Source organism: Myotis brandtii, unplaced genomic scaffold (genome assembly GCF_000412655.1).
Source record: "Myotis brandtii unplaced genomic scaffold, ASM41265v1 scaffold847, whole genome shotgun sequence".
Classification (NCBI taxonomy): domain Eukaryota; kingdom Metazoa; phylum Chordata; class Mammalia; order Chiroptera; family Vespertilionidae; genus Myotis; species Myotis brandtii.
Window position 1 is genome coordinate 1,208,135 of NW_005371441.1, and position 23,680 is coordinate 1,231,814.

Sequence of the window (23,680 nt, forward strand, 5' to 3'; positions counted from 1 at the left end):
GTTGATTAAGATCACAGAAAAGATTATTTCTCTGATGCTCCATCTTGTCAAATATGAGTGGCATTAATTCAGTTGTACATTTGCACAATGAATGTAACTATGTTTCTTGAGGACAAGGACTACACCTCACTTATTTTTCTTTGCTTAACACAGGGTTTGTCCTCTTGTAGATGTACAATAAATGCAGGATGAATGAGCAAATGAATTGACTGAATGTCAGGGAAGAGCTGCATTGAGGCTAAATTTACCAAAACCCATCTCTCACCTATAAAGGCTTTGTTAATATAAAGACTATAAATGAATTTCAAAAAGTCAGTAACACTTTGGAATCTTGTTTAATATTGTGGCTTTAGACCTTTTATAGTGGGATCTTGGTTTTTCTCAGGGTTCCAGAGCTCAAAGCAACATGAGCACTAGGGCTAGCAGAACTAGCACTCCCAGCAAAGCCCTTCCGACTGCTATGCCCAAGTATGTATGATTCTAGCAAGTGAATGCTGAGCGAGGATGCAAGGCACCTCTCCCCCACCTCTTAACGTCCTAAACATTTCTTCCTTAAAAATGGCTTTAAAAAATTATGCCTGCATCTTCTAGTGTCTCTTTGGGGGCAAGATCTTAGACACAGGAAACTGGCATTCGTTGGTGGCCAAACCTTACGAATTTCAGTTCTGTATTGGCTTCAGTTTGCTGCTGTTGGTATAGCTTCTGGACGTAGGCCATGAACCCTCATTTGACTCGGTATCATTTGAGTTAGTTTCAAAGGTGAAGTCTTGGAGAAAGATGAAAAAAATTCTGTTATTTGCTAGGGAGAACATTTGATACTTGGATGACTTGAAACGTGAAATGCTTGTGGAAGGATGGAAGGGTAGCTGCAGTCTACTTGCACTGAGGATGGCGGGAAAGAATTTCAAGTTTTCAGAAAGGTTGTTTCAGTGGGCCTTTCCTCAGGAAAAGAGATGTGAAGCACACAAACATGTCTGAGAGGTAAATTGTGGACAACTTTCCCTTTAAAATTATTTTTAAACTGTCTTAGATGCAGAACTCTTTCAATCATATAATGAAAAGGTAAGTTGACTTTAAAAAGTCCTGTTCAGTCCATCTGGCAGTGTATTTTGAAGCTCTTGATTCTGCTTCTCTAATCCTTAATTTCCCTCTTTGTAAAATAGGGTTGGTATGGTTAAACCCAGGTAAGATAGTACAGCTCAGTAAATATTGGCAACTTATGATTATATTAAAAAGTTGTTAAGGCTTAAGAATCAAGTATAATTTATTAACAGACTATTGTACATGGGACATCTTTTCTCATGTATTTTAACATCGTTGCAGTACTAAATTGTGTTTAATTTCTTCATGTATAAAAGATGTGCTGAAAGACATGCCTTGACAGTTTTTATTTTATTGGGTATGGCTGTAAGTGACATCCTTCCTTGGAAAACAAAGGGCACAGCATCACGTAGCGAGTACAAACAACTTAAGTTCATTCACAGTCATTTCTCTAAACTGTCCTTGAGGAAAAATTTAAATCTTTGCTCAGTTCTAAACTCAATAAAATGCTTGACATTTTCAGGGAATAAAAGGAACCAATTTCCATTTTTCTAGAACTAACTTCTCATTTGTTAATGTTTTCGGTTATATCTCCAATCCAAATTAAGCTCTTTGCTAAAGGAACAACCTATCTCGGGTTCATTCTGAAAATGTGTCCTAGAATTTGAAAAGATTGGCCACTTACGGTAAAAAAACAACAACAACACAAACACATTATGTAAATAGGAACATCATGTGAGTATAGACAGGCATCACACTCTGTAGTCCACTCAGAAGAATAATTTCTAGAAAATGTATAATTCTGGCATTAGGTGATGATGGGAATAATTTGCCTTTAAAATCCTACCAAAAAAAAACAAACCTAAAAGAAGAGATGCTAAACTAGATGCCAGTTTTCTATAAAGATGAATTTGTGCAAAACTGTTTTATGCTCTGAGAATACATAGCCTGGCGTTAGCTGACTGCACATTATAACATTAAATAAATAATGGGAAAAACTCATTCCAGTGGATGAAACAGCCAGCTAATATGTAAACATGTGACATTTTTACCAAAGGGGCACCCAGAAATCCACTCATCATTCTGCTTTTCAATTTAAATGCACTTTTCTCTCCCATCAATACAGACTAATGTGAGAACTGGTGACTTTTATAAAAATGAGCTGCTGTGTTCTGGACCATTGAGCAGTGTGGAGTAGGCGCAAGAAAGTACTTGTAGTCCTCCTAGCTCACTTTGCGCTCAGCGAAGCCGGTTACAATTTTTGACCTGCCAGGTTCTCTCCTTCCACTTCGATTTCCTGTATCATTTCATGCCCATGTTAGAGCTATTTGTAATTCAGTCCGAGTTTTTCCTCCCAAAGGTCAGCCTAATGAGGCAGCTACCTACATGACATGATGTCAGAGGTGCTGGAAACATCTCACTTGAGGTCCATTCTCAGAAACAGGTTTTGCAGGAGAGAGGAGAAGGGAGAGCTATGGAAGGGTAAAGTGAGCAATAGGAGGGCCACAGAACAAGGGGAAGTCGTGCACCATGTGGCACAGGGTGGCCAGGGGCCCATGGCTTCTAAAAAGTACGGAGTTGTTAACACTGCCGTTCTAAGGCCACCTCTTGAGATACTAAATTTTCTGTCTTGGCTAACTACAAATTTCTATTTTCAGGGACAGCATACATAAATCAGAATTAGATTGTAAGTCTTTAACTGTATGGACTCCTCTAAATTTCAAAATATTTCACATAATTCCAAAGGGAAATATTTCTACAATAAATAAGAACAAAGGTTTGGGGCTTGTAGAATCTTCTGGGTTTTCCATACTTTTCTTAGCCCAGTTAAAAAAAAGATTCTAAATATCCAAAACCCAGTATACGCATAAATTACAAGTGAAACGTCCTTGCCCCAGCTACTTAAGTTACATTTATTAGAGATACATCCCATTGATGAGGTAGTCAGATTCCTCAGATGTAATGGGACGAGCTTTCTTCAGTTTCTGTTTGAGCAGGCGTAGTCGGCAAGCAACCATGAGAAGCAGCAACACAGTGATGGCCAAGCCCAGTGTCAGTGGCAGCACTGCACCTGTAAACAGTGGAAGTAAAGAGGGTAGGCCAGTGTTTTTATTGATTTTCAGAGAGATGGGGGAGAGAGAGAAACGGATCGGCTGCCTCCTGCATACTTCCTACTGGGGATCAAGCCTGCAACTTGGGCATGTGCCCTGATTGGGAATTGAACCAGTAACCTCTTAATGCATGGGACAATGCTCAACCACTGAGCCACGCTGGCCCAGCAGCCTGGCGGTGGGTCCGTGATTGGATAAGCACTTCGTATGCGCTATTTCATTTAATCTAAGTAACTCACTTAAGTAGACAGATACCTGCATTACCAGCATTTTGCAGATTAACTGAGTTGCCAAGAGATTAATTGATCTAAGAGCACACACATAGCTTGTACATGGCAGATTGAAGTCTCAAAGCCAGACTTCTTTATACCCAAATTTTCTACCAGGTTCCTACAGAATTTAATAGCATCAATGGGTACAAATGTTGCAGTCAGATCAGCCTCATGTCCACTGTAATAGACACCCTGTCAGCAGGCAAGTGTAGACACTGTGACCACAGAAAACTTCATTGCAGTCAACAGGTGACATTTATGGATTCACACATAATCATTCCCTCCAAAAACAAGTATGGACAACTCCTGATGTTAATTTTTATTTATTTTTTCTAAATCCAGGGAACCTAGTTCCAGCCAGTAGAACCATGGTTGAAAATTAACTTCAAAATATGCTGGTGTAATTCTGGCTAAGGGTAGTTGAGGGAAACAGGGTTTTCCTGTGGGGCTGTTCCTACACAGCCAGACTAGAAGCAGCCTTTAGAGCAGTGGTTCTCAACCTTGGCTGCACATTAGAATCACCTGGGAATCTTTTTAAAATCCTCATTTCTGGGCCTCATCCTCCAAAAATTCTGTCTCTGTTACTAATGTTGTGGCCCCACCCCATAACAAGAAACAGAATCTCTGGAGGATGAGGCCCAGAAATGAGGATTTTAAAAAGATTCCCAGGTGATTCTAATGTGCAGCCAAGGTTGAGAACCACTGCTTTAGAGGCTTGCAGGAGTTTGGGAGGAACAGGGTATGCCCTGGATCAGTCTCTGTGTAAAAAAGAAAAAAGACTGATAAATTTAAGGTATATAGCCTGTTACTTGAATACATTTATATATTTTTTTAAATTATATTTTATTGATTTCAGAGAGGAAGGGAGTGGGAGAGAGCGATGGAAACCATCAATGATGAGAGAATTATTGATCAGCTGCCTCCTGCATGCCTCCTACTGGGGATCAAGCCCACAACCTGGGCATGTGCCCTGACTAGGAATCAAACCGGGACCTCCTGGTTCATAGGTCGATACTCAACCACTGAGCCACGCCAGTTGGGTGATACACTTATATATTGTAATATAATTGCCACTGAAGCAATATTTATCACATCATTAAAGTACAATATTATTGTCTATATTCATTATACCATGCATTAGCTCTCTATGGCTTATTTACTAAGTGAGATAAGACAGAGAAAGACTATTACTATATGATATCATTTACATGTGGAATTTTAAAAAGTCGAACTTGTATATAAAAAAGCAGATCAGTTTTGTCAAGCGCAGGCCTTATTTTTAGTCTGACCTACTTTCTGGTCAGCCCAGTCTTTCAGATGAGATGGTGGAGCTATTTTTAGCTATAAGGGTCTTGCCAACTGGTGGAGCTAGAGGAGCAAAATCTCCATTGCATAAGCTGATTCTATAGCCTTTTCTTTCATTTATTCATTCTTTCTGCATTAATTAGCAGCCAGGTGCCTAACACTGAGCTAAGCGCTGCTCATCAACGATGATAAGCTGCTGCTGAGGCGTGCCAGCACTGTCCTCAGTGCTTTCTCGCTTCACTTGTCTAATTCTCAGCCACCACGTGAGTTGGTAGAATTCTTATCCCCATTTTACAAATGAGGTACCTAAGGCACCGATAATTAAGTGACTCGGCTGAGTGTATGGTTAGTGGTGAAGCTAGGACACAGCCCCAGGCAGTGCAGCTCCAGGACCACTGGGGTCCAGTACTGCTCCAAAAGGTAGAGGAGGTCATAGCCTAGTGACCTCCAGTCTGGGTAGACAGACATTTAAGTGGGAAAACGCAATAAGAAGTACAGGTGTAAGAGGAGTGTCCGTGCATCTGGTTCACTGGATCTTGGCTTGAGTGACCTGGATGTATGATGGGTCTTTTTGGGTGGGCAAGGGAGATGTTTATTTTTATTTATTTATTTTTGAGATGTTTATTTTTTGATATTTTCAAATTGAGATTCCTAGAGGTGACCCAGGTGGTTGTCTAGTAGGTTTGGGGTTATTCGGGCCTAAATATGTGGGAGCCGTTAGCATCAAGGTGGTGGTTGCAGCCATGAAAGTGGGTGAGATTGCCAGAGAGGAAGGAAGGGAGGTTGGGAACAAGGCCCTGAGAAACACCACCATTTAAGGGGGCAGACAAAAGGAGAGAACGCAAAAGAATAGGAAAAGACAGGTCAGAGAAATGGTAGGGCAACCAAGACAGAAGGGTGTCTTAGAGCAGAAGGAAGAGACTATGTCAAGAGAAAAGTGCTCAGCTGCATAGATGCTAAGGAGAGGTCCGGGGAGGTGAAGCCTCGGGAGGCCACTGGGCTTAGCAGTTAGAAACCCAGGGACACCATTGTGTTGGGAGAGATCGGAATGTGGCTGCAGCTGTTGGGAATAAGCCATAAAGAAACATTAAAAACGGGTCGGTGAAAGGTCCCAGGTTCAATTCCGGTCAAGGGCACATACCCAGGTTGCAGGCTTGATCCCCAGTAGGGGGCATGCAGGAGGCAGCCGATTAATGATTCTCTCTCATCACTGATGTTTCTCTCTCCCTCTCCCTCTCCCTTCCTCTCTGAAATCAATAAAAAATAACAAACAAAACCCAGGAGGGTTAATACAGGATGGAGAAATGTACCTGAGAAGATAAGGGCCTACATCAAGGTTGGGGGAGAGACTGACCTCGGGAGAGGAAACATCTCCTTTAGTACAAGAGGAAAGGCAGAGATGGTGGGTGCAAACAGACAAGAACTTACAATAGGAGGGAGCTGAGGAAGTTCACTCCTGATAGCTTTGATTTTTCCAGGCTTAAAACTGGTTCCAGGTAGAGTGGTCTCCTCTCCAAGACAAGAGGACCTGGAGCTGAGTACATACTAATGGCATTTCAACTGAAGAAGATTTTGTCTGGGAGTGTCTGGCACAGGAGGAGGGGATGTGGAAGTTGTGGTAGTGACTGTTGGGTACCAAACAAAGGCTGGTATTCCGTAGAGAATTGTGAAAGATAAAAATCTGTGATAAACCAACGGTCTAGCATTGACTCTAGAGCTGGCTCATACATTCCACACACAACAGCCCCTCTGCAGGACTCTCTAATCACTGCAGAATTTCTCCACGTGACGGTTGAGCTTTGGCCACTAGAATTTCCTAATGGCCACCCTGAAGAAGGCAGTTTTGAAACAGCCAAGGCCCATGAAGGTGTCGGTTCCCCCTCCCCCCACTCCCTGCGTCTTCCAGTACTAGCCACGAAGGTTAGAAATGTTACAAAGGAATGGGACAAAGGAGAGAAGGACCAACCTCTTGTTCAGGCAAGAAAATGATTAAAGGCTGCCCTTAAGGATGAGCTCCAGTGTTTAGGCTACAGGGTACAGTAAAACACATACAATCTAGGGGGATTTTCTATGGGCTAAGTCAGATAGGAGGCTGCTGAACTGTCAAATCTGATTCCTGTTTACTGCTTTGATGACAAGGAAAATGAAATCTCCCAGAAAGTGCTTGCTAGAATACAGAAAATTCTTATGGACTTTTAAGTATTTCTTCAATGTTTTTAGTTTGGGTTCTTTGAGATTTAAAACCTTCTAACCCCTGTTAAACCACATCATGATATTTTTCTCAGAAACCAGCTAAGGGGGCGAACTGGGTATTCTGTTCATATGACCGGGAGTGGCTCTTTTTATTCAAATACCTTGGGTCAGGGTGAGTCCAGCAGGACAGCAGATGGGGCAGCATCCATGTGTTTGACATTTGGAATATTTTGGCCATCCATTGTTAAAAAATTATACTCTAATGTGGAGAGTGGCTACAGCGTTTGGACAGGTTCAAGCCTGGGACTAATGAGAGGGCATGATCCTCTTGCGGCAAAGCCACGTGCAAGTCCCAGCACGATTATAGCCAAAGGCTATAGTTGTAAGCTTGACCTTATAGTCCGAACCTGTGGCCCCACGTTGGCTGAGTGATATGGGCTGCGGGAGGTGCTGCAAGTAAACAAAGCTTGATCAGGTGCATGTAATTGAGTAGATTCGAAACCCAAGGAACGTTGTAACCACCCTTACTTTGCCTCCTGGGATCTGGCTATAAAATAAAGACTCGGCTTGCAGGCCGGGGGGCTGTCTCTCCATCAGAGAGGGCAGCGTCCCACCTAGACCTAGCTTTTTTTCTCTTGTCTGTCTTTTCTGAATCCTTCACCGCTCCCCCTCAGGTTCACCCATGGACGTGCCGGCTCGGCACACTTTAATATTGTGTAAATATTACAAAAGACATTCTAATCTAGGGTGAAAAAGAAAGTTTTCTCAACTTAGATCTACAACTGAAGAATCGTCTTTCGTTCCCCTAAATTTTCACTAGTTAGTTTAGGGATTTAGGAGTAAAGCCTGACTTCCTACAGGACTATGTAGGAAGTGTTTTCTTTCTAGTTAAAAACAACCAAAATTATGGAATGAAGAGACTTTTCTTCCACTTACTAAATATTCCCTCTACTTCCTACACACTTTCCCTGTTCCTATTGGCTTCTGTCTTTGCATCAGAACACTTGGAGAGAACTGGGTACTCTAAGACCTTTACTCTTGTTGTATCACAAATAACTCAGTAATAATAACCGTCATTGTATGAGCCAAGCACTGTGCTAAGTGCTTTGTATTTACTGTCCCATGTATTCTCCCTAACAACTCCGGGCAAGTATAGTTCTTAGCTCCATCTTACACAGGAGGAAATAGAGATCAAGAGAGAGAAGAAAACCTGCCCAAGGTCATAAAGTTCAGTGGTGGAGGAAGATCTGAACCTGGCATCTTGTTCTTAACCACAATGCCACGAATATTACTCTTTTCACAGAAGGTTACACCTGGAAGGGACCATGGTGATTATCTAGTTCAATCAACTTTTAAAGAGGAAGCTGAGGTTCAAAGATGTGAGATGACTAGTGTAAGTGCCCGAAGGTGAAGCTTGATATAGGAGATGATGAGAAATCAGTTCTGATCCACAGACCACTGCTCTTGTCTTGAGCTGTTCAAGTTTTTTCTGGTATCCTCAACTAGAGGGTATGTGATTCTGCAAATCTTTATACTCTGCGTCCTAGCCGGTTTGGTTCAGTGGATAGAGTGTCAGCCTGCAGACTGAAAGGTCCTGGGTTCGACTCCGGTCAAGGGCACATGCTTGGGTTGTGGGCTCGATCCCCAGGACGTGCAGGAGGCAGCCGATCAATGATTCTCTCTGTTTCTATTTCTCTCTCCCTCTCCATTCCTCTCTGAAATCAATAAAAATAATGAAAAAATAAAAAACTGAGTGAAGAATTTAAAAAAAATCTTTATACTCTGCGATGAATTTTCAAGGTACATATTTGTGGAGAGCAGCTACAGTGTTTGGACAGATTCAAGCCTTGGACTAATGAGAGGGCACAGTCCTCTCATGGCCACATGCAAGTCCCAGCTTGGAGGGCAGAGCCCTCCCAGCACAATTATAGCCAACAGCTGTAGCTGTAAGCTTGAACCTATGGTCCGAACACGTGGCCCCACATGTCTGAGTGATGTGGGCTTGATAGAGTTCAGGTGCATGACACTGAATAGGATCGAAACCCACGAGAATGTTGTAAACGTCTTGACCACGCCCTTACTTTGCCTCGTGGAATCTGTCTATAAAATAAAGACACGGCTAGTAGTCCGTGGCGCTGTCTCTCCATCTGGGAGCAGCGTCCCACCCAGACCCAGCCTTTTCTCTTGTCTGTCTTTTCTCAATCCTTCACCGCCCCCTCTCAGGGTCACTGAACCAGGATGAGCTGGCACGGCACATAAGGTGCCCTGGGGCTGAGTAGGATCGAAACCTACGAGAATGTTGTAAGCGTCTTGACCACGCCCTTACTTTGCCTGGTGGAATCTGTCTATAAAATAAAGACACGGCTAGTAGTCCGTGGCGCTCTAGCCTGAGCTGGCTTGGCACGTAAGGTGCCCTGGGGCTGAGTATGCCATGGCCGTGCCGGCTCGCCACACATATTTACCTATTTCTGGGGCTGGGTGTTCCCCTCCTCCTCGATTGCTCTTTGACTCAAAAATATAATTTTCTTCTTTTTCGTTCTTCCCCGAGGAATCACTATCTGGAAAATAAGTAGAACACATATTGAGGGTACATCAGAAACTTTAGAAGAAAGACATGAATATACAGCATCTATTTCTCTAATAAGCATAGGCCTAAGCTTATCACCAATACACCGGATAAGTAATGTGATCGACTTAATACAGCAGAATGTGTGGCCAGTACAAAACCACTGGACAGAGAGAGGGGAACAAGCATATTGTGCCTAGATAAGTAATGTGATCGATTTAATACAGCAGAATGTGTGGCCAATACAAAACCACTGGACAGCCCCGACAGGTTTGGCTCAGTGGATAAAGCGTTGGCCTGCGGACTGAGGGGTCCCAGGTTCGATTCCAGTCAAGGGCATATACCTTGGTTGCGGGCACATCCCCAGTGGGGGGGGTGTAGGAGGCAGCTGATCGATGTTTCTTTCTCATCGATGTTTCTAACTCTCTATTCCTCTCCCTTCCTCCCTGTAAAAAAATAATAAAATATATTTTTTAAAAAAAAACAAACAAAAAAAAACACCACTGGACAGAGAGAGGGGAACAAGCATATTGTGCCAGGACTCCCACCTCCACCTCAGAGAAGGAAGGAAGGGACTCGGCCAGAGAAGTCAAGGGTAGTCTCTGAACTTCATACAATGGAAAGCAGACGCAGTCCCGAAAGGTTTTTCTTCATAAAAAACGAACAGAGCATACAAAAGGCACATGGACGCGCTATTTCACTTTCTCACCTGACCCTATGTATACTATTGAGAGGAGATATTAAGAAAGATAAAATCTTACAATTTTTATCCCAGGTGCTCCTAATGAGCAATGGCCGGTCCATTCTATCATTTCCTCTCTAGTAATTTATAGCATTTGTGTGCTTGTTACATTGACAATATAATAATGAGTTAGTAACGTTACCCTCACACTGGTGTGATTTCAAGTGTGATTTTTGGGAAATACAAGGCTTAATGTCTGTAAATTAGAAATGATCAGCTGACATGAGGAATTTTATGGAGAAACAAACATTTTAAAGCTTCCTTACTCATATGGCATCAACAGAAATGTTTAGGACACCTGCAACTGAAACAAGACTATTTAAAGGGACTAGATGCATTTATTTGGTAATTTGTACTAAGAAAAATACATGAATTTACTAAGGATCACAAGTCATCTGGATAGTAGAAAATTGTAAAGTTAATTCCACCCAAAGTGCATGAGACTTGCTTCTCTGTACTCGTTCAAGCATTAATTATTACACTTTTCCACCTCTACCAATGTGATAGATGAAAGACCGCCTCTCCTACTTTCTGTACTATATTACTAGCATTAACCTTGGTATTGATTCAGTATGTCTAAAATGAGTTAAACGTGTATGGGGGAAGGAGGCAGCAGAACATTTAACTGGTTCATATTTCTTGTACTAGCTGTTGATTCTTGTAGAACAGGCATAAGTCATGAGCAATAATGTATTTTTAAATCTATAACATCATTTAAAATATAACATCATTTCAACGCACATAGAATTGGAAGCTGGGGAGAAGGCTGTTGTCTAAATGAACGCCACGTGCTGTGAGGGCCTCTCCGACACTTCCAAAGTTCTACTCTGCCCATTTCTTTGGCCCTGTATTTTCAAACGTTGTGTTTTTGATGGATAGTTAGTAACACATAAAAATGCTCATAAGAAAAATAAACTTTGTAAAAATATCCTAATGTTGTTAAAAGTAAATGTGCGTGCAGATGTGTATAAATAAAAGTAACCAGAAGAAAATGTAACAATGTTAACAGTGAGCTTTGCTACATGATTTAAAATTTTTTCTGTATTCTCCAAATTTTCTACTATAAATGCATATCACTTTAATAATTAGGAAAAAAACAATATATATTATAAATAACTGAATATCTACTCTCTCTTCATCTCTGAAACTTCATTCCTTACATCTTCATAGCCCAAGGCAAAGGCTTCATATCTGAAACAGAGGTTGCAAATATATCTCAAACTGGGTGGCAACATTATTTTCAAAATGATTCTGAGGCTGAGTCCTCACTCCCCAGAAGGCGGCGCTGGGAACACAGTAAGAAGCTATGCCGAAACCGGTTTGGCTCAGTGGATAGAGCGTCGGCTTGCGGACTGAAGGGTCCCAGGTTCGATTCCGGTCAAGGGCATGTACCTAGGTTGCGGGCACATCCCCAGTAGGAGATGTGCAGGAGGCAGCTGATCGATGTTTCTCTCTCACCGATGTTTCTAACTCTCTATCTCTCTCCCTTCCTCTCTGTAAAAAATCAATAAAATATATTTAAAAAAAAAAAAAAGAAGCTAGGAAATTCCTTGGCAGGTGGAATGAGGGAACTGAGACAAGCAGTTAAACAAGGCCAAGCAATTAACAGCCTGCTAATAACACAAGATCTTATCTTCCCTAACCAAGAACAATTAGGAGCAGATGGTTTACACCTCTCCTTCCCAACCAGCAAGCAGGTAGCTTAAATCACCTGGTCCGGGAGATAGATAACGGAGGCCCAGTGGGTGCCACTAGTGCCAGCCAAACCTCAGAACGGATACAGTCAAGGGAACAAATAACAACAACAAAAGAAGAGCCAGACAAACCCAAGATAAAAGTAAAGACAGCAGTGAAGCTGACCAGGGAATGATCCCCAACTCCCCTATACACTCATCTTGATGCATCAGCATATGAAAAGTCACACCCGGAAAGCTGTTGAATATTCTGTTGAGACCCTCCCCTGTGACCTATCCTAAAACTCCTGCCTTTATTTTTTTTACTACTGTTTTTTTTAAAAAAAAATAGGACTTTATTGATTTTAGAGAGAAAGGGAGAGGGAGAAGGAGAGAGAAACATCAATGATGAGAGAGACTCATTGATTGCTGCCTCCTACATGCCCCCTACTGGGGATTGAGCCTGAAACCCAGGCATGTGCCCTGACCAGGAATTGAACCGTGACTACCTGCTGGTTCATGGGCTGATGCTCAACCACTGAGTCACACCAGCCAGGCTAAAACTCCCGCCTTTAGACAACAGACTAAAAACCGTTAAGACCAAGGACCCGCTGTTTGCTCCTTCTTGAGCATGCCATGCCACCCTTTCCCCAGGCATGTACTTTTGCTTTTTCTCCTAAGCTCTAAGGGTCCCCAGTGACAGGATCACCGAGCAATCTAGCACAGATTTGGGCCAATGAAGTTCTGTATGAACGTCAGGCTACTTAACATCCCTGAAACAGGCTCTCAGTGCTGGATGGGGCCTTAGGCATCTGGTTGAAATCCCTTAGTAACTGATGAGGAACTGCTTTCACGTGGGCCTCTCTAACACAGTAAGTAGCAGGAGTTCCTCTATCCAGGTCTCTGAAAACTCACTTCTCTCCATCAGCTCCTCATTCCTCCTGCCAAAAACACCTGGTCTCCCTTGACTGTTTCTTAGGTGGCTGTCTTTTCCATGTAGAGAAAACGACTAAAATTCCAAGGCAGGGCTGAAGTGACTGATTTGCCCATTAGGTGGCAGTATTAACAAGGAATTGACCAAAGCAGGCATCTGTGAAGGGCACAACCTAAACTGTCAAAGCAAGAGGCCCTGCCAGCATGGCTCAGTGGTTGAGCGTAGACCTATGAATCAGGAGGTCATGGTTCAATTCCCCATCAGGGCACATACCCGAATCAATGATTCTCTGTCATCATTGATGTTTCTCTCTCTCCTTCTCCCTTCCTCTCTGAAATCAATAAAAATGTATTTAAAAAGAAAAAGAAAGGCCCCCTATGGAATTTTTGCAAACATATTTGTATGGAAGCATTTAAAATCCACAAAGTAGCCGAAACCGGTTTGGCTCAGTGGATAGAGCGTCGGCCTGCGGACTGAAGGGTCCCAGGTTCGATTCCGGTCAAGGGCATGTACCTGGGTTGCAGGCACAATCCCCGGTGGGAGATGTGCGGGAGGCAGCTGATTGATGTTTCTCTCTCATCAATGTTTCTGACTCTCTATCTCTCTCCCTTCCTCTCTGTAAAAAATCAATAAAATATATTTAAAAAATAAATAAATAAAATCCACAAAGTAGATAATCAAAATATTGGAAACAAATATACCAAAACATTAACATTTGTTTTCAATAAAGGCTGATATTTTAAGTCATTTCCTTTTTTCTTATTTGCATCTTTTGTACCTTCTGCAATGAACAAGAAATTGTCCCAAAGAAGTTATTAAACTAGTGATAGGTTATTTCAGTTTAATGTATGCAGAGTTTGAGTATGGAAAAGATATTCACAAAAGCATACATAAATGTGATAGTCTATTTTTCTCATATTATACAATGGTACACATATAAATGAGTAAAAATTAATTTAAAATGATATAATCCTATAATGCTTCAGCAGTGTGGATGCATTTAAAAATCTTATTAGCCTTATTTTAAAAATTAAAAGTTACAGATTTAGTTAAATTAGAGGCATAACACTGAATCACCAGCACATGCAACCATTTCAAAATGACATATTACTTCCTTCACTTTCACTTGCTTAGTGTGAGGAGGATTTACATGAATATATTGGGATTATACAGCTTCATCTCAAAATAACCGCAAATTTAACACTTAGGGCATTAGTTGCCGGAATATAAGTGTTTCTATCTCTAATTTATTTACAAATAAATGTATTGATTATTGATACCTCTGGAGTGTGTATCCAGGTATGAATGTATGCTTGTATTTAGTAGGTGTTTCTTACTATAAAAACTAATCAGTGCAAATGGGAGGTTTTATTTTTTCTTTTGGCCAAATTCTTCATTGTAATGCTCCTCTTTCTTTTAAGATAGTTCCTTATCACTCTCCAAATATAACCTTAATTTTGAGCCAAGTGTCCTCATAGAAATCAAAGCTCCTTGTGGAGAACCTGTCTCAAGCCCTTACCTGGCATCACGGGGTCAGTTTGAATCTTTGGTCCCCAGGAGGTGGAATGATTCCTCTCCGTGTCTGGTAACGCCGGTGGCGGGTGGGGGGCAGCGGCTTTCTGAGACTTCTCCAAGAAGTGCCCTGCTGCATCTTCGCTCGCTGCTATGGTTCTAGGCTGGGCAGTCACCGTGTGAGTCTCCGTCTTCCGGTCAAGGCTCACTGAAGCGGGTGAGAGCTAGTTAGTTGTTTATTGGGCTTCTTTTCTGAGCTTTAACTAAAACCCCTAAATCTGCAGTAGATTTGAAGTCATGGGTATTTGGGAATAATAACGTATCCAGTTAAGACATGTCACAGGCTCATAAAAACCTCTCTCTCGTTTTCAAATGAGTGATCTCTCTTCTAGTAATTAACTTTCTGTCACATATAAATTGACAGAGAGAAAACTTTTAAACCTTGTGAGATTCCTCATCCTTCCTCAAACCAACACTTGATTAACTTTCTGCAGCTTTTCTTCTTTCCTGTGGGTCATGTGTGTGCATACGACATGCGACTGCTTTGCAGATGACTTAGCCACACCACAGTCTGTCATGCATTTTCTAAAAAATGTATCCAAACAAAATGTTAACTCACTTCAGTTCTTTAAAAAGCATATATGATAGAGCATTTTTCGGATGGTGAAGAATCTTTTGGAAAAGTGCGGACAATTTCTGAAAAAGGTAAGCAATATAAGCTCTCTGACCTTTGTAACTAGCATGAGAGACTCAATAAATGCTCCTTCATTTAAGGCAAAGCCTGTTCACATCAAGTAATACCTGAAACCGGGCGGAAAAAGAGCTATTCAGTAGGTCCTCGGGTTACGTGGGTGATCCGTTCCTACGGCGCGATGTAACTCGATTTTCGCCGTAAGTCGGAACCCACCTACATAAGCACCTACACGTCACTCACATGGAGCACAGACACAGCAGTAATGAAGTGAAACAGCAAAAAAATTTTAAAAGATAACAATTCCTGACCTTTACCTGTGGTAAATAAGAGAACAATTCCTGACCTTTACCTGTGTTAAATAATAAAAAACATAAAGCATATATGTACATACATCGAAATGACGGAACTTTTTTTCTTATAAATAAATGGGAGATGGCGACGTAACCACAAAATGACATACATCGAGTCTGACGTAACCCGAGGACTGCCTGTATTGACTTGCATATAATCAAGAGGATACAGTCATCCCTTCTGCCCCAACAGGCCACGCAGCCGACTCACAGTTTTGACAGAAAGCTTCATCAGATCCATCAGGACACTGCTCGACTCCATCACAAGCCAGTGTGATGTCAATGCAACAGCCGTCGTCACAAAAGAAGTGGTGGCGTGAGCAAACCTTTGAGCATCCTGTTCATAGACAAGACTCCAGTCACAGGACTGCAGGAGAGCTGCCTTCCACCTCAGGATGAACAGAGACTCATCGTGTGATGAAATGCATGTGGGTGAAGAGATACAGATGAGGAAGCACCTAACAGTTGGAGCTGGAGCAAGAGGCCCCTGACTTAGTTCTCGGGAATCACCCGGGCTTCACTTTAGGGCTCTTCTCCACGCCGACATTGCCACGAGGTGAGACGAGAGAGGAAGCAGCTCTGGTCCTCCCCACCCTGACCTGGGCCTCCTCACTCGGGCCTCACTCTGCGTTAGTTCCTTCATCCCACCACCTTCTTGGTCAGCCCCAACCGTCCATGGCATGTGGGTGGCTGACCGTTGAATCCGGTACACCATTTTACACAGGCTGTGTCTTATATTCTCATTTCCTAAGCAATGATTTTTACTGAGATTAACTTTTTACTACTGAACCCTATTTGTTGACTACCATACCTCCTTGGTGCTATAAAGAATAAACAGAATCTTAAGATACTGGCTGGTATGAATTTTTCTTCTCTAAATAATGAAATTGTCTCCTTTTTGGAGCTCTTAGGAGTTTTTAATCTGCAGTACAATTCATAGGAGCTACAATGTATTTCCCTAAAAGGCATTTCCCCACTCCAGAGTAAGCCCACTCTACTAGACTCAGCTACATAACAACTGGGGGGCTTCCCCCTATTTGTTGACCACCATACCTCCTTGGTGCTGTAAAGAATAAACAGAATCTTTAGGTACTGGCTGGTATGAATTTTTCTTCTCTAAGTAATGAAATTGTTTCCTTTTTGGAGCTCTTAGGAGTTTTTAATCTGCAGTACAATTCATAGGAGCTACAATGTATTTCCCTAAAAGGCATTTCCCCACTCCAGAGTAAGCCCACTCTACTAGACTCAGCTACATAACAACTGGGGGGCTTCCTGACACTGGGAATGCAGACGAAAGATTTCAGGCTAGAAGCCTGCAACCAAAGGACGTACCCTTGGCCAAAATCGAACCCGGGACCCTTCAGTCTGAGGACTGACGCTCTAGCCACTGAGCCAAACCGGCTAGGGCTGATTTGTCTTCAATGTACTCCTTGCTGAACTACTGAGCATACACATCAGACAGGCCACACACCTTTAAACTAGATCCTCTCCTGGAAAAGCCTCACGATTGTCTTTTATGAAATCCAGTAAAGAAAGGATGGAGCCGCTCCGGGTCCCACGGCTCTCACAGTCTATTCCCACCTCAGTCCAGCGGTGTTGCTGGCCCGAAGCATAAAGGAGCTACTTTTGTGATCACATTTTTAGTAGAGACTCTCTCAGTCAACAAGACCCAAAAATAAAACGGAAGAGCCCATGGAATGCGTAGTTAGAATATAAAATGTCACTCTGATCCCACCCTCTGTACACAGTCTGGGTTCCGTGGCCCCTGTGAATTCCAGGGAAAAACTTCCTCCTCACCTCGCGTGGGGAAGGCCGGGGGCAGCACGGTCACCGAGACGTTGTCGGCGCTCCTCTGCCCCGCAGTGTCCGTCACGGTGAGCTGAAAGGTGTACTGTCCTTCCTGCAGGTGGGACAGCTTCAGCGTCCCTGGCTGAGGCACCTGCCACCGGAACAGGAAGCATCACATTTGGTTAGAGATGTGAGGCGGAGCCCAGCGTCGCCCTCAACTGGAAAGCAGTGTCCTCCTCGTAGCAGCCCCATGACCTGCCTCCCCATTCCCCGCCCAAGGCTGCGGAATACTAAGTCATACCCCATTCTGGCAGGTTGGCCCTCCTTTGAATTCCCAGTTCCCAATGCTATCTGGACTGACAATACCCTCGACTGACAATCCTTCACTTGTCCTCAACAGCCACTGTTCCAAACCTGCGCCTCTTCCCAGCTCCACACCCAACAGCCAGTCCCTCCTTCTCAGCAGGAGACCCCCTCTACTTCCAGAAGAAAATTAGGACCATAAGTAAGGTTATAATCACGGCTCCTCCATTCACTGCCACGGCACCCGTCCCTGTACCACCGTCACCTCCTTTTCTCCAGTCATTAGGTGACCTGTCTCCATCTCACACTCCACCCTCCATCTAGTCCTTGACCCCTTTCCTTCCACCTCCAGTCATTAGGTGACCTGTCTCCGTCTCACACTCCACCCATCATCTAGTACTTGACCCCTTTCCTTCTAAGACCTCACTGCTATTATGAAGCTCAAGTTTCTCTTGACCTAACAAACAAAACAACGAGAAATAAAAACTCCCCAGATCTTCTCCAGCCACACTGTTATTTCCTTTTCAGTTCAACTCAACTTTTTGAAAAGGCTGTCCATGTAGCACATGCTGTTTCATTTGCTCATTTTCCATTGATTGTTTGTCCTACCCATCTGGCTTCTTTCTCCACCATTCCCCAGGCACTGTGCTGGTAAAACTCGCTAACTGACCTTGTAAGGGTTACCTAGCATCGAGGTCAACAATACTTATTCCTCTTGTCTTTTTTTTTTCTTCCAAAAATAAAACCGGCCCCCTTACTGTATGTAACATTGTTGGCCACTCCTGTCTTCTGAACTCCCTACTTCCCGGGCTTCTGTTTCTGTGTCCGAGTTCCCCTAACAATTCCCTGCTGATCACCCTCGTGGGCGTCTATTCACTGTGGTCACCAGGCTGGGCCAGAGCTCTCTGTGAAGGTGAGTGAGTTGCTGGGCCTCTGGGGTCAACTCTCGGCACACCAGTGTCAGACTAAAACTGTGGGCCTGCAGTGTGCGGGAAGCCTTCTCCAACTCAGGGTGGAGGACAGAGCATCCCCTGTCCCTGGGCTGTGATGCCTTCCCAGGTCCCCCCTTTCCAATGCGGGAAACACCAGGCCTGCATCCAGACCTGGGTAATGACCTTCAGCATCCTGGGGGCACTGGAACTTAGCATGTGCCCTGACTGGGAATTCAACCGTGACCTCCTGGCTCATAGCTCAACACTCAACCACTGAGCCACACTGGTTAGGCTATTTCTATTGAGATGTAAAAAGGATAAATATAAGGTCCTGCACTCAGGTTCAATCAATCAATTACACAAACAAGGTGGGGAGGCCACCAGGGCAGCAGTTCATGTAAAAGATGAAACAGCTCTCAGGTAATCCTGCCAATGGAAAACTCCACATGCCTGTGATGCAGCTACTAAAGCAGCTTATGTAAATTAAGCTTCAGTAATAGAAGTAGAGACAATGTCTGGATCACAGGAGCTGACAGCTGTGTCAGGAAGATACACACATCTTCAGGTGACATACGGGGTTCAAAAAGGGGTGCCAGGTTTTAAGAAGCGTGTGGATGAGTCAGAAAATCCAGAAGAGGCTGGGTGGTGGGTTGTCTGGAAATCAATTCATCTGAAAGAAGGGGGAGTACTGCGTTCTGAGGAAAGCATTCCAAGTGGTGACATTCATTTTTTTCCCCAAAGAGTTAAGGGACTCTTAAGAATAAAGAAAGATGTGTCCAGTGCTTTTCCAAAGAGGATATCCAGTACAATACACAGAAGTAACAGGGAGGCATATCCTATGTGCCCAATAATTACAGCTGATTAAAGACGCCAGAGGAGCTGAGGCGAAGTAGTGAGCATGGGCCAGAGCGTGCATATCTGGGAATAGCTAGGCAGATAGTGGGAGCCCTCTGGAAGGTATGTCGCAGAAGGGGCTCTGATGGAATATGATGGGAGGCTGGGTACCGTGTGGAATAAGGGCCCATCCCAATTCTAAGACGGCATAACCACCGAGTAAATCAGTGTATGTAAATCAGTCTTGAGAGACCAGGTGATTGTTTTTGTTTCAATCTCAATAGAATACAAATCAGTGGCTCCCCACAGAGGGGACACCATGTGAAGACACAGGAAGGAAAACAGAGTCAACCATAAGCCAAGAAGAAACTAGAGGCCTTAGAAGAAACCACCCCTGTTGGAACCTTGACCTTGGACTTCTCCCCTCCAGAACTGTGAGGACATAAACATAGGTTGTTTAACCCAAGCAGTCTGGGTTACTTTGCTGTGGCAGCCCTAGCAAACCAACACAGATTTCCCCCACTTCCTCTAACTCAACCCCTCAGCTTGAGAACCGCTGTGAGTGGTTTGGGGGAAGTTTATCTGCGCAAGCCAGGAAGTACTGTGTACTGCCTGCAGCTGCTGACACAGAGCTCAATCCCACCTTAGCAATTGCAGCTGGGCCCAGACCAGCCTGATGACAATCAGGGTGGAGCACCTGACTTAGTCACTCATTGTCACTCACTGTCTCAAACAGGCCCAAACTGCTAGGTTAAATGTTTGCTTTCTGGATCAGGTGAAGAATGGGCTCGTTCTGCTGTTATTTTCCTCTTTATACCCCTTTGTAATTTTCAAATTCTCTACCTGGATCTTGAACTAAGAAAAGAAGAAATAAAAAATTGTAAACAGTAATCTGAGTCATTAGAACAAAGCAGGAGTCTTTTTTCCTCGGAGGTTTTTGGTATTCTGGTGAAGCCAGCAAAAAAGCAGCAAGAGCAAAGCCAGTTTCAAAACAAAGGACCAGGAGCACTGTTTACTCAGTAGAGAAGTACATTTATAGACCGAACCATTTTTTGGACTCTCACTTTTACACGTTCTCCATTTTATACCTCTCCTGCTGGCTCAAAGACATTTGGGGAGCATAAGTGGAAGGACATGACCAAAGACCACTTCCCTGAAACATCAGTTTTCATGACAACGATGACATGATTACCTTCATGTCCACTGACGGGTCACCCTGCAGCAGTGTCCACTCGTACTGGACGATGGCGTGGTCGTCTGTGCTCTCGCGGCCGTCCAAAACCAGCCCGTCTGTGGGCAGACGCAGAACCACATCGTCTCCGGCCTTGCTAAGTGGGGGCTCATCTTTTTCTGTGAAAGAAAAGAATTCACAGGAGAGATGATGCCCCAGTTTTTCTAATTTTAATTAAGAGGCCTCTCGTTTGCTACAAGAGATTTAGTTCAACAAAGAACTGCTAAGAAAATATATATAGCATCTGAAAGTTATTTTTTATCGATTTTCATTGCATTCCCTTTACATAATAAATAAGACAGCAACAAGTTATGAATCTGGAATTTGGCTGTAATATAAGCAGAACAGTGAACTAGGCCCTCCAATGTATAAATCGGTAGTTTTATTCTCTAGTCTGAAATTTTCACTTAATTTATAAATGACCTATGTTCAAAGTTGTTAAATGAATTAATTTTAAACATTCTTGAAATAAACCTTAAAAACACACACAAATTCACCTCTGATATAGAGGTTCTTATTCGCAAGTTTTTAAAACAGGAGTGACATAAAGTGTTCAATGGGTGCAAAATTTGGAAAGTTAAGGCAAGTTCTTGGATCCATACAAAATAAAGCTCACATAAAATGTTATAATTTTTCACCTAGGAAATTCACAGCTTCTAATAACTAATTTTTTACAACAGGAGCCAGCACAGAGTTTCTGAGTTGTTCCCTAATAGCAAAACAAGTATGTATTTACCTGCGATCTAGAATGGAACTAAATAATTTAAGGCTACTTACATAGGGTGTCTCCCCCAAAATGTATACACACACTTTGAATAATTATGAAGCCAGTGCGTATGGAAATACATTTCATTTTCAAAACGGATCTATCAGCTATTAAAGTGTGTATACATTTTTTGAGGACACCCTTACTCGCTTAAATAGTAATCCTTAACTGAGGACGGCTTCAGTGAAGACTGATGGGAGAAGTTGCATTTCTAAGAGCAGAGTTGTGAATATGTTACTTGATTTAAGCTTCTTTTATAAAAATTTTTTTATTGATTTCAGAGAGGAAGGGAGAGAGAGATAGAAACATCATGATGAGAGAGAATCATTGATCAGCTGCCTCCTGCCCGCCCTCTACTGGGGATCGAGCCCACAACCAGAGACATGTGCCCTTGATGGGAATTGAACCAGCAACCCTTCAGCCTGCAGGCTGAGGCTCTCTCCACTGAGCCAAACCAGCTTCTCATTAGTAAGCTTACCCAAAGGCATCTACTATTTGCTCTGTCCTCCAGGGCCAAAGCTCTGATCCAAAGGCTGCCCTAGACTTGTTCCTCCTTAACTTAGTCTGAATGATTGTGGAAGATACTGTCTTTCTTCCTCTGTGGCCAAAGTTGTCTCCTAAGCAAACTTCTGAGGGTCCTAGAGGTTCCGGTGCCTGAGGTGTGAAGATGGCTGCAGTCCTAGCAGTTCCCCAAGAGGCAGCCATGAGTAGTCACTCAACACATGGCAGCTAGAAAGATTCTTCTGGAATGCTAATCAGAAAAGCCCCCAAGTTGCCATTCCTCCCAGGATGTTCATAGACCCACCTATCCAGCCCTATCTTCTCATCTGGTGATCCTCTTACGGCCCAGAAACAGGGGGCTTATGTGAGGGACTGCAGCTCCCTGAGCTCTGACTTTTCTGAATGAGAATGCTGCTGCCACCGCAGGGGGAGAGGCCTTGCCTTTTCTAATGAGCATGTTGCAAGGAACACGCACACTTGATATTGCCAAAGGGCACAAATGTCTACTGAGAACATAATGAGTCCCATTTTTATAGTCACTTAAAACAATGAGGACTTGTAACTCAGATCCACGCCTGATGTCTTTATTCTGCTTCTCCCAGGTAAGGAGAGAGGTGACAACTGCATTACCAATGGGCCCTTTCAGGGAGATTTACAGAGAACTCTTCTTTGGTTCTGGAAGGTTCATTGCTTTCCATACAATGGTTTACCACGTTACAATTCTGGAACGCATCATATCGTTCAGCAGTAAGACCTTAGGGTTAGCAGCCAAATGCATTGAAATTTATCTTAAAATACTATTTTTAAGTAGACAAACTGAAATATAACTATATGCTATAAATAGCAATGGATGCTAATGATATACAGATTTTAAACCCGCAAAGATTTAACCCCAAAGATTTCAGATGGAAGAATCAGGGAAGTGCTGAAATACCCCACATATTATAAAACTAATTAATCATGCCTTCCTGGAAGGAAAAAAAGGTCATTTTTGAATCATTTAGGTGATTTAGCTATGAGATGTGAAGTCCTCATAGCCTCTAAATTGATCACTGTTATATTTGAAATAACAGAGACATTGTCCCCTCAGTTCAAGTCCAGGCAAATCACATTGTACAACGTATTTTAAAATGAGCCAGAGCTTATCTACCCAGAAACAGGCCTTAAAATAAACAAATGATAAGAAGAGGAAAGGTTCATGCCACTTAAAAATATTTGACTTGCGGAGAAAGAACAAGATAAATGTAATTTTGAACTTGTGTCATAAAAATGTAATAAACCAATGTTAAGTACTATGGTAACATTGATTTCTTTTGCAAACTAAACATACTTGGCAAGACACACCAATTTTGAGGGAGCATATCAAGGTGGCATTTTATTTAAAGAACAATAATACTGTTCACTCATCTGATTTACAACAATGCTGTAAACAGAGCCTTAACGACAAGAGGTTCTGGAATATGAATCAATACTGTGCGGGTGCAAATGATAGAGCTGAGGCTGAGAAATTAGTAGGGCCTTCTAGTCAAGATTCAAAAGTGAGGTCAGACTCAAAAAGAGGTTTAGATATTCTGGGTAAAAAAATTTTTTTTTTGCCTCTGAGCTTTTCTCCTTTAAATTGCATTTCCGTGAATCCTCTCCCAGATCAGCCTCTATCCCGAAGCCCAGAAAAATTACAGAAGCAGCCCACCGTGCCTGCTTCTGCTCAATGTGCTGGTGCCTAGCTCTGCTTAATCTGCTGGTATTTTTCCGAAACCACCTCTAAGGCTGAGAAATGAAAGCCACCCTTCCAGACGCGTGCACCTTGGAACAAGGAGTTTCCTGGCTGGGGAGTGCCCAGCGGTCCTGCCTAGGCGGGTCGGCCAGGGGCAGCCACCCAACAGGTGCAAGGACAGCAGGGCCCCAGCGCTCTGGCCCCCGCCTCCTCCAGTG

At 43.0% G+C, this 23,680-nt stretch overlaps 1 protein-coding gene across 1 annotated transcript in view; it reads right to left on the reverse strand.

The window, feature by feature from the left end:
- Positions 1-1,377: 1,377 nt before the first annotated feature.
- LRP11 (low density lipoprotein receptor-related protein 11) overlaps positions 1,378-23,680 on the reverse strand; it is a 27,363-nt gene continuing 5,060 nt past the window's right edge. The window contains exons 4-9 of the mRNA XM_014532121.1: positions 20,443-20,600; positions 17,191-17,332; positions 15,605-15,730; positions 14,357-14,557; positions 9,385-9,480; positions 1,378-3,112 (exon numbers count right to left, since the gene is read on the reverse strand). Of these exons, the coding sequence (XP_014387607.1) occupies positions 2,958-3,112; positions 9,385-9,480; positions 14,357-14,557; positions 15,605-15,730; positions 17,191-17,332; positions 20,443-20,600 (878 nt within the window). The 3' untranslated portion in view covers positions 1,378-2,957. The remainder of the gene's footprint in view (positions 3,113-9,384; positions 9,481-14,356; positions 14,558-15,604; positions 15,731-17,190; positions 17,333-20,442; positions 20,601-23,680) is intronic.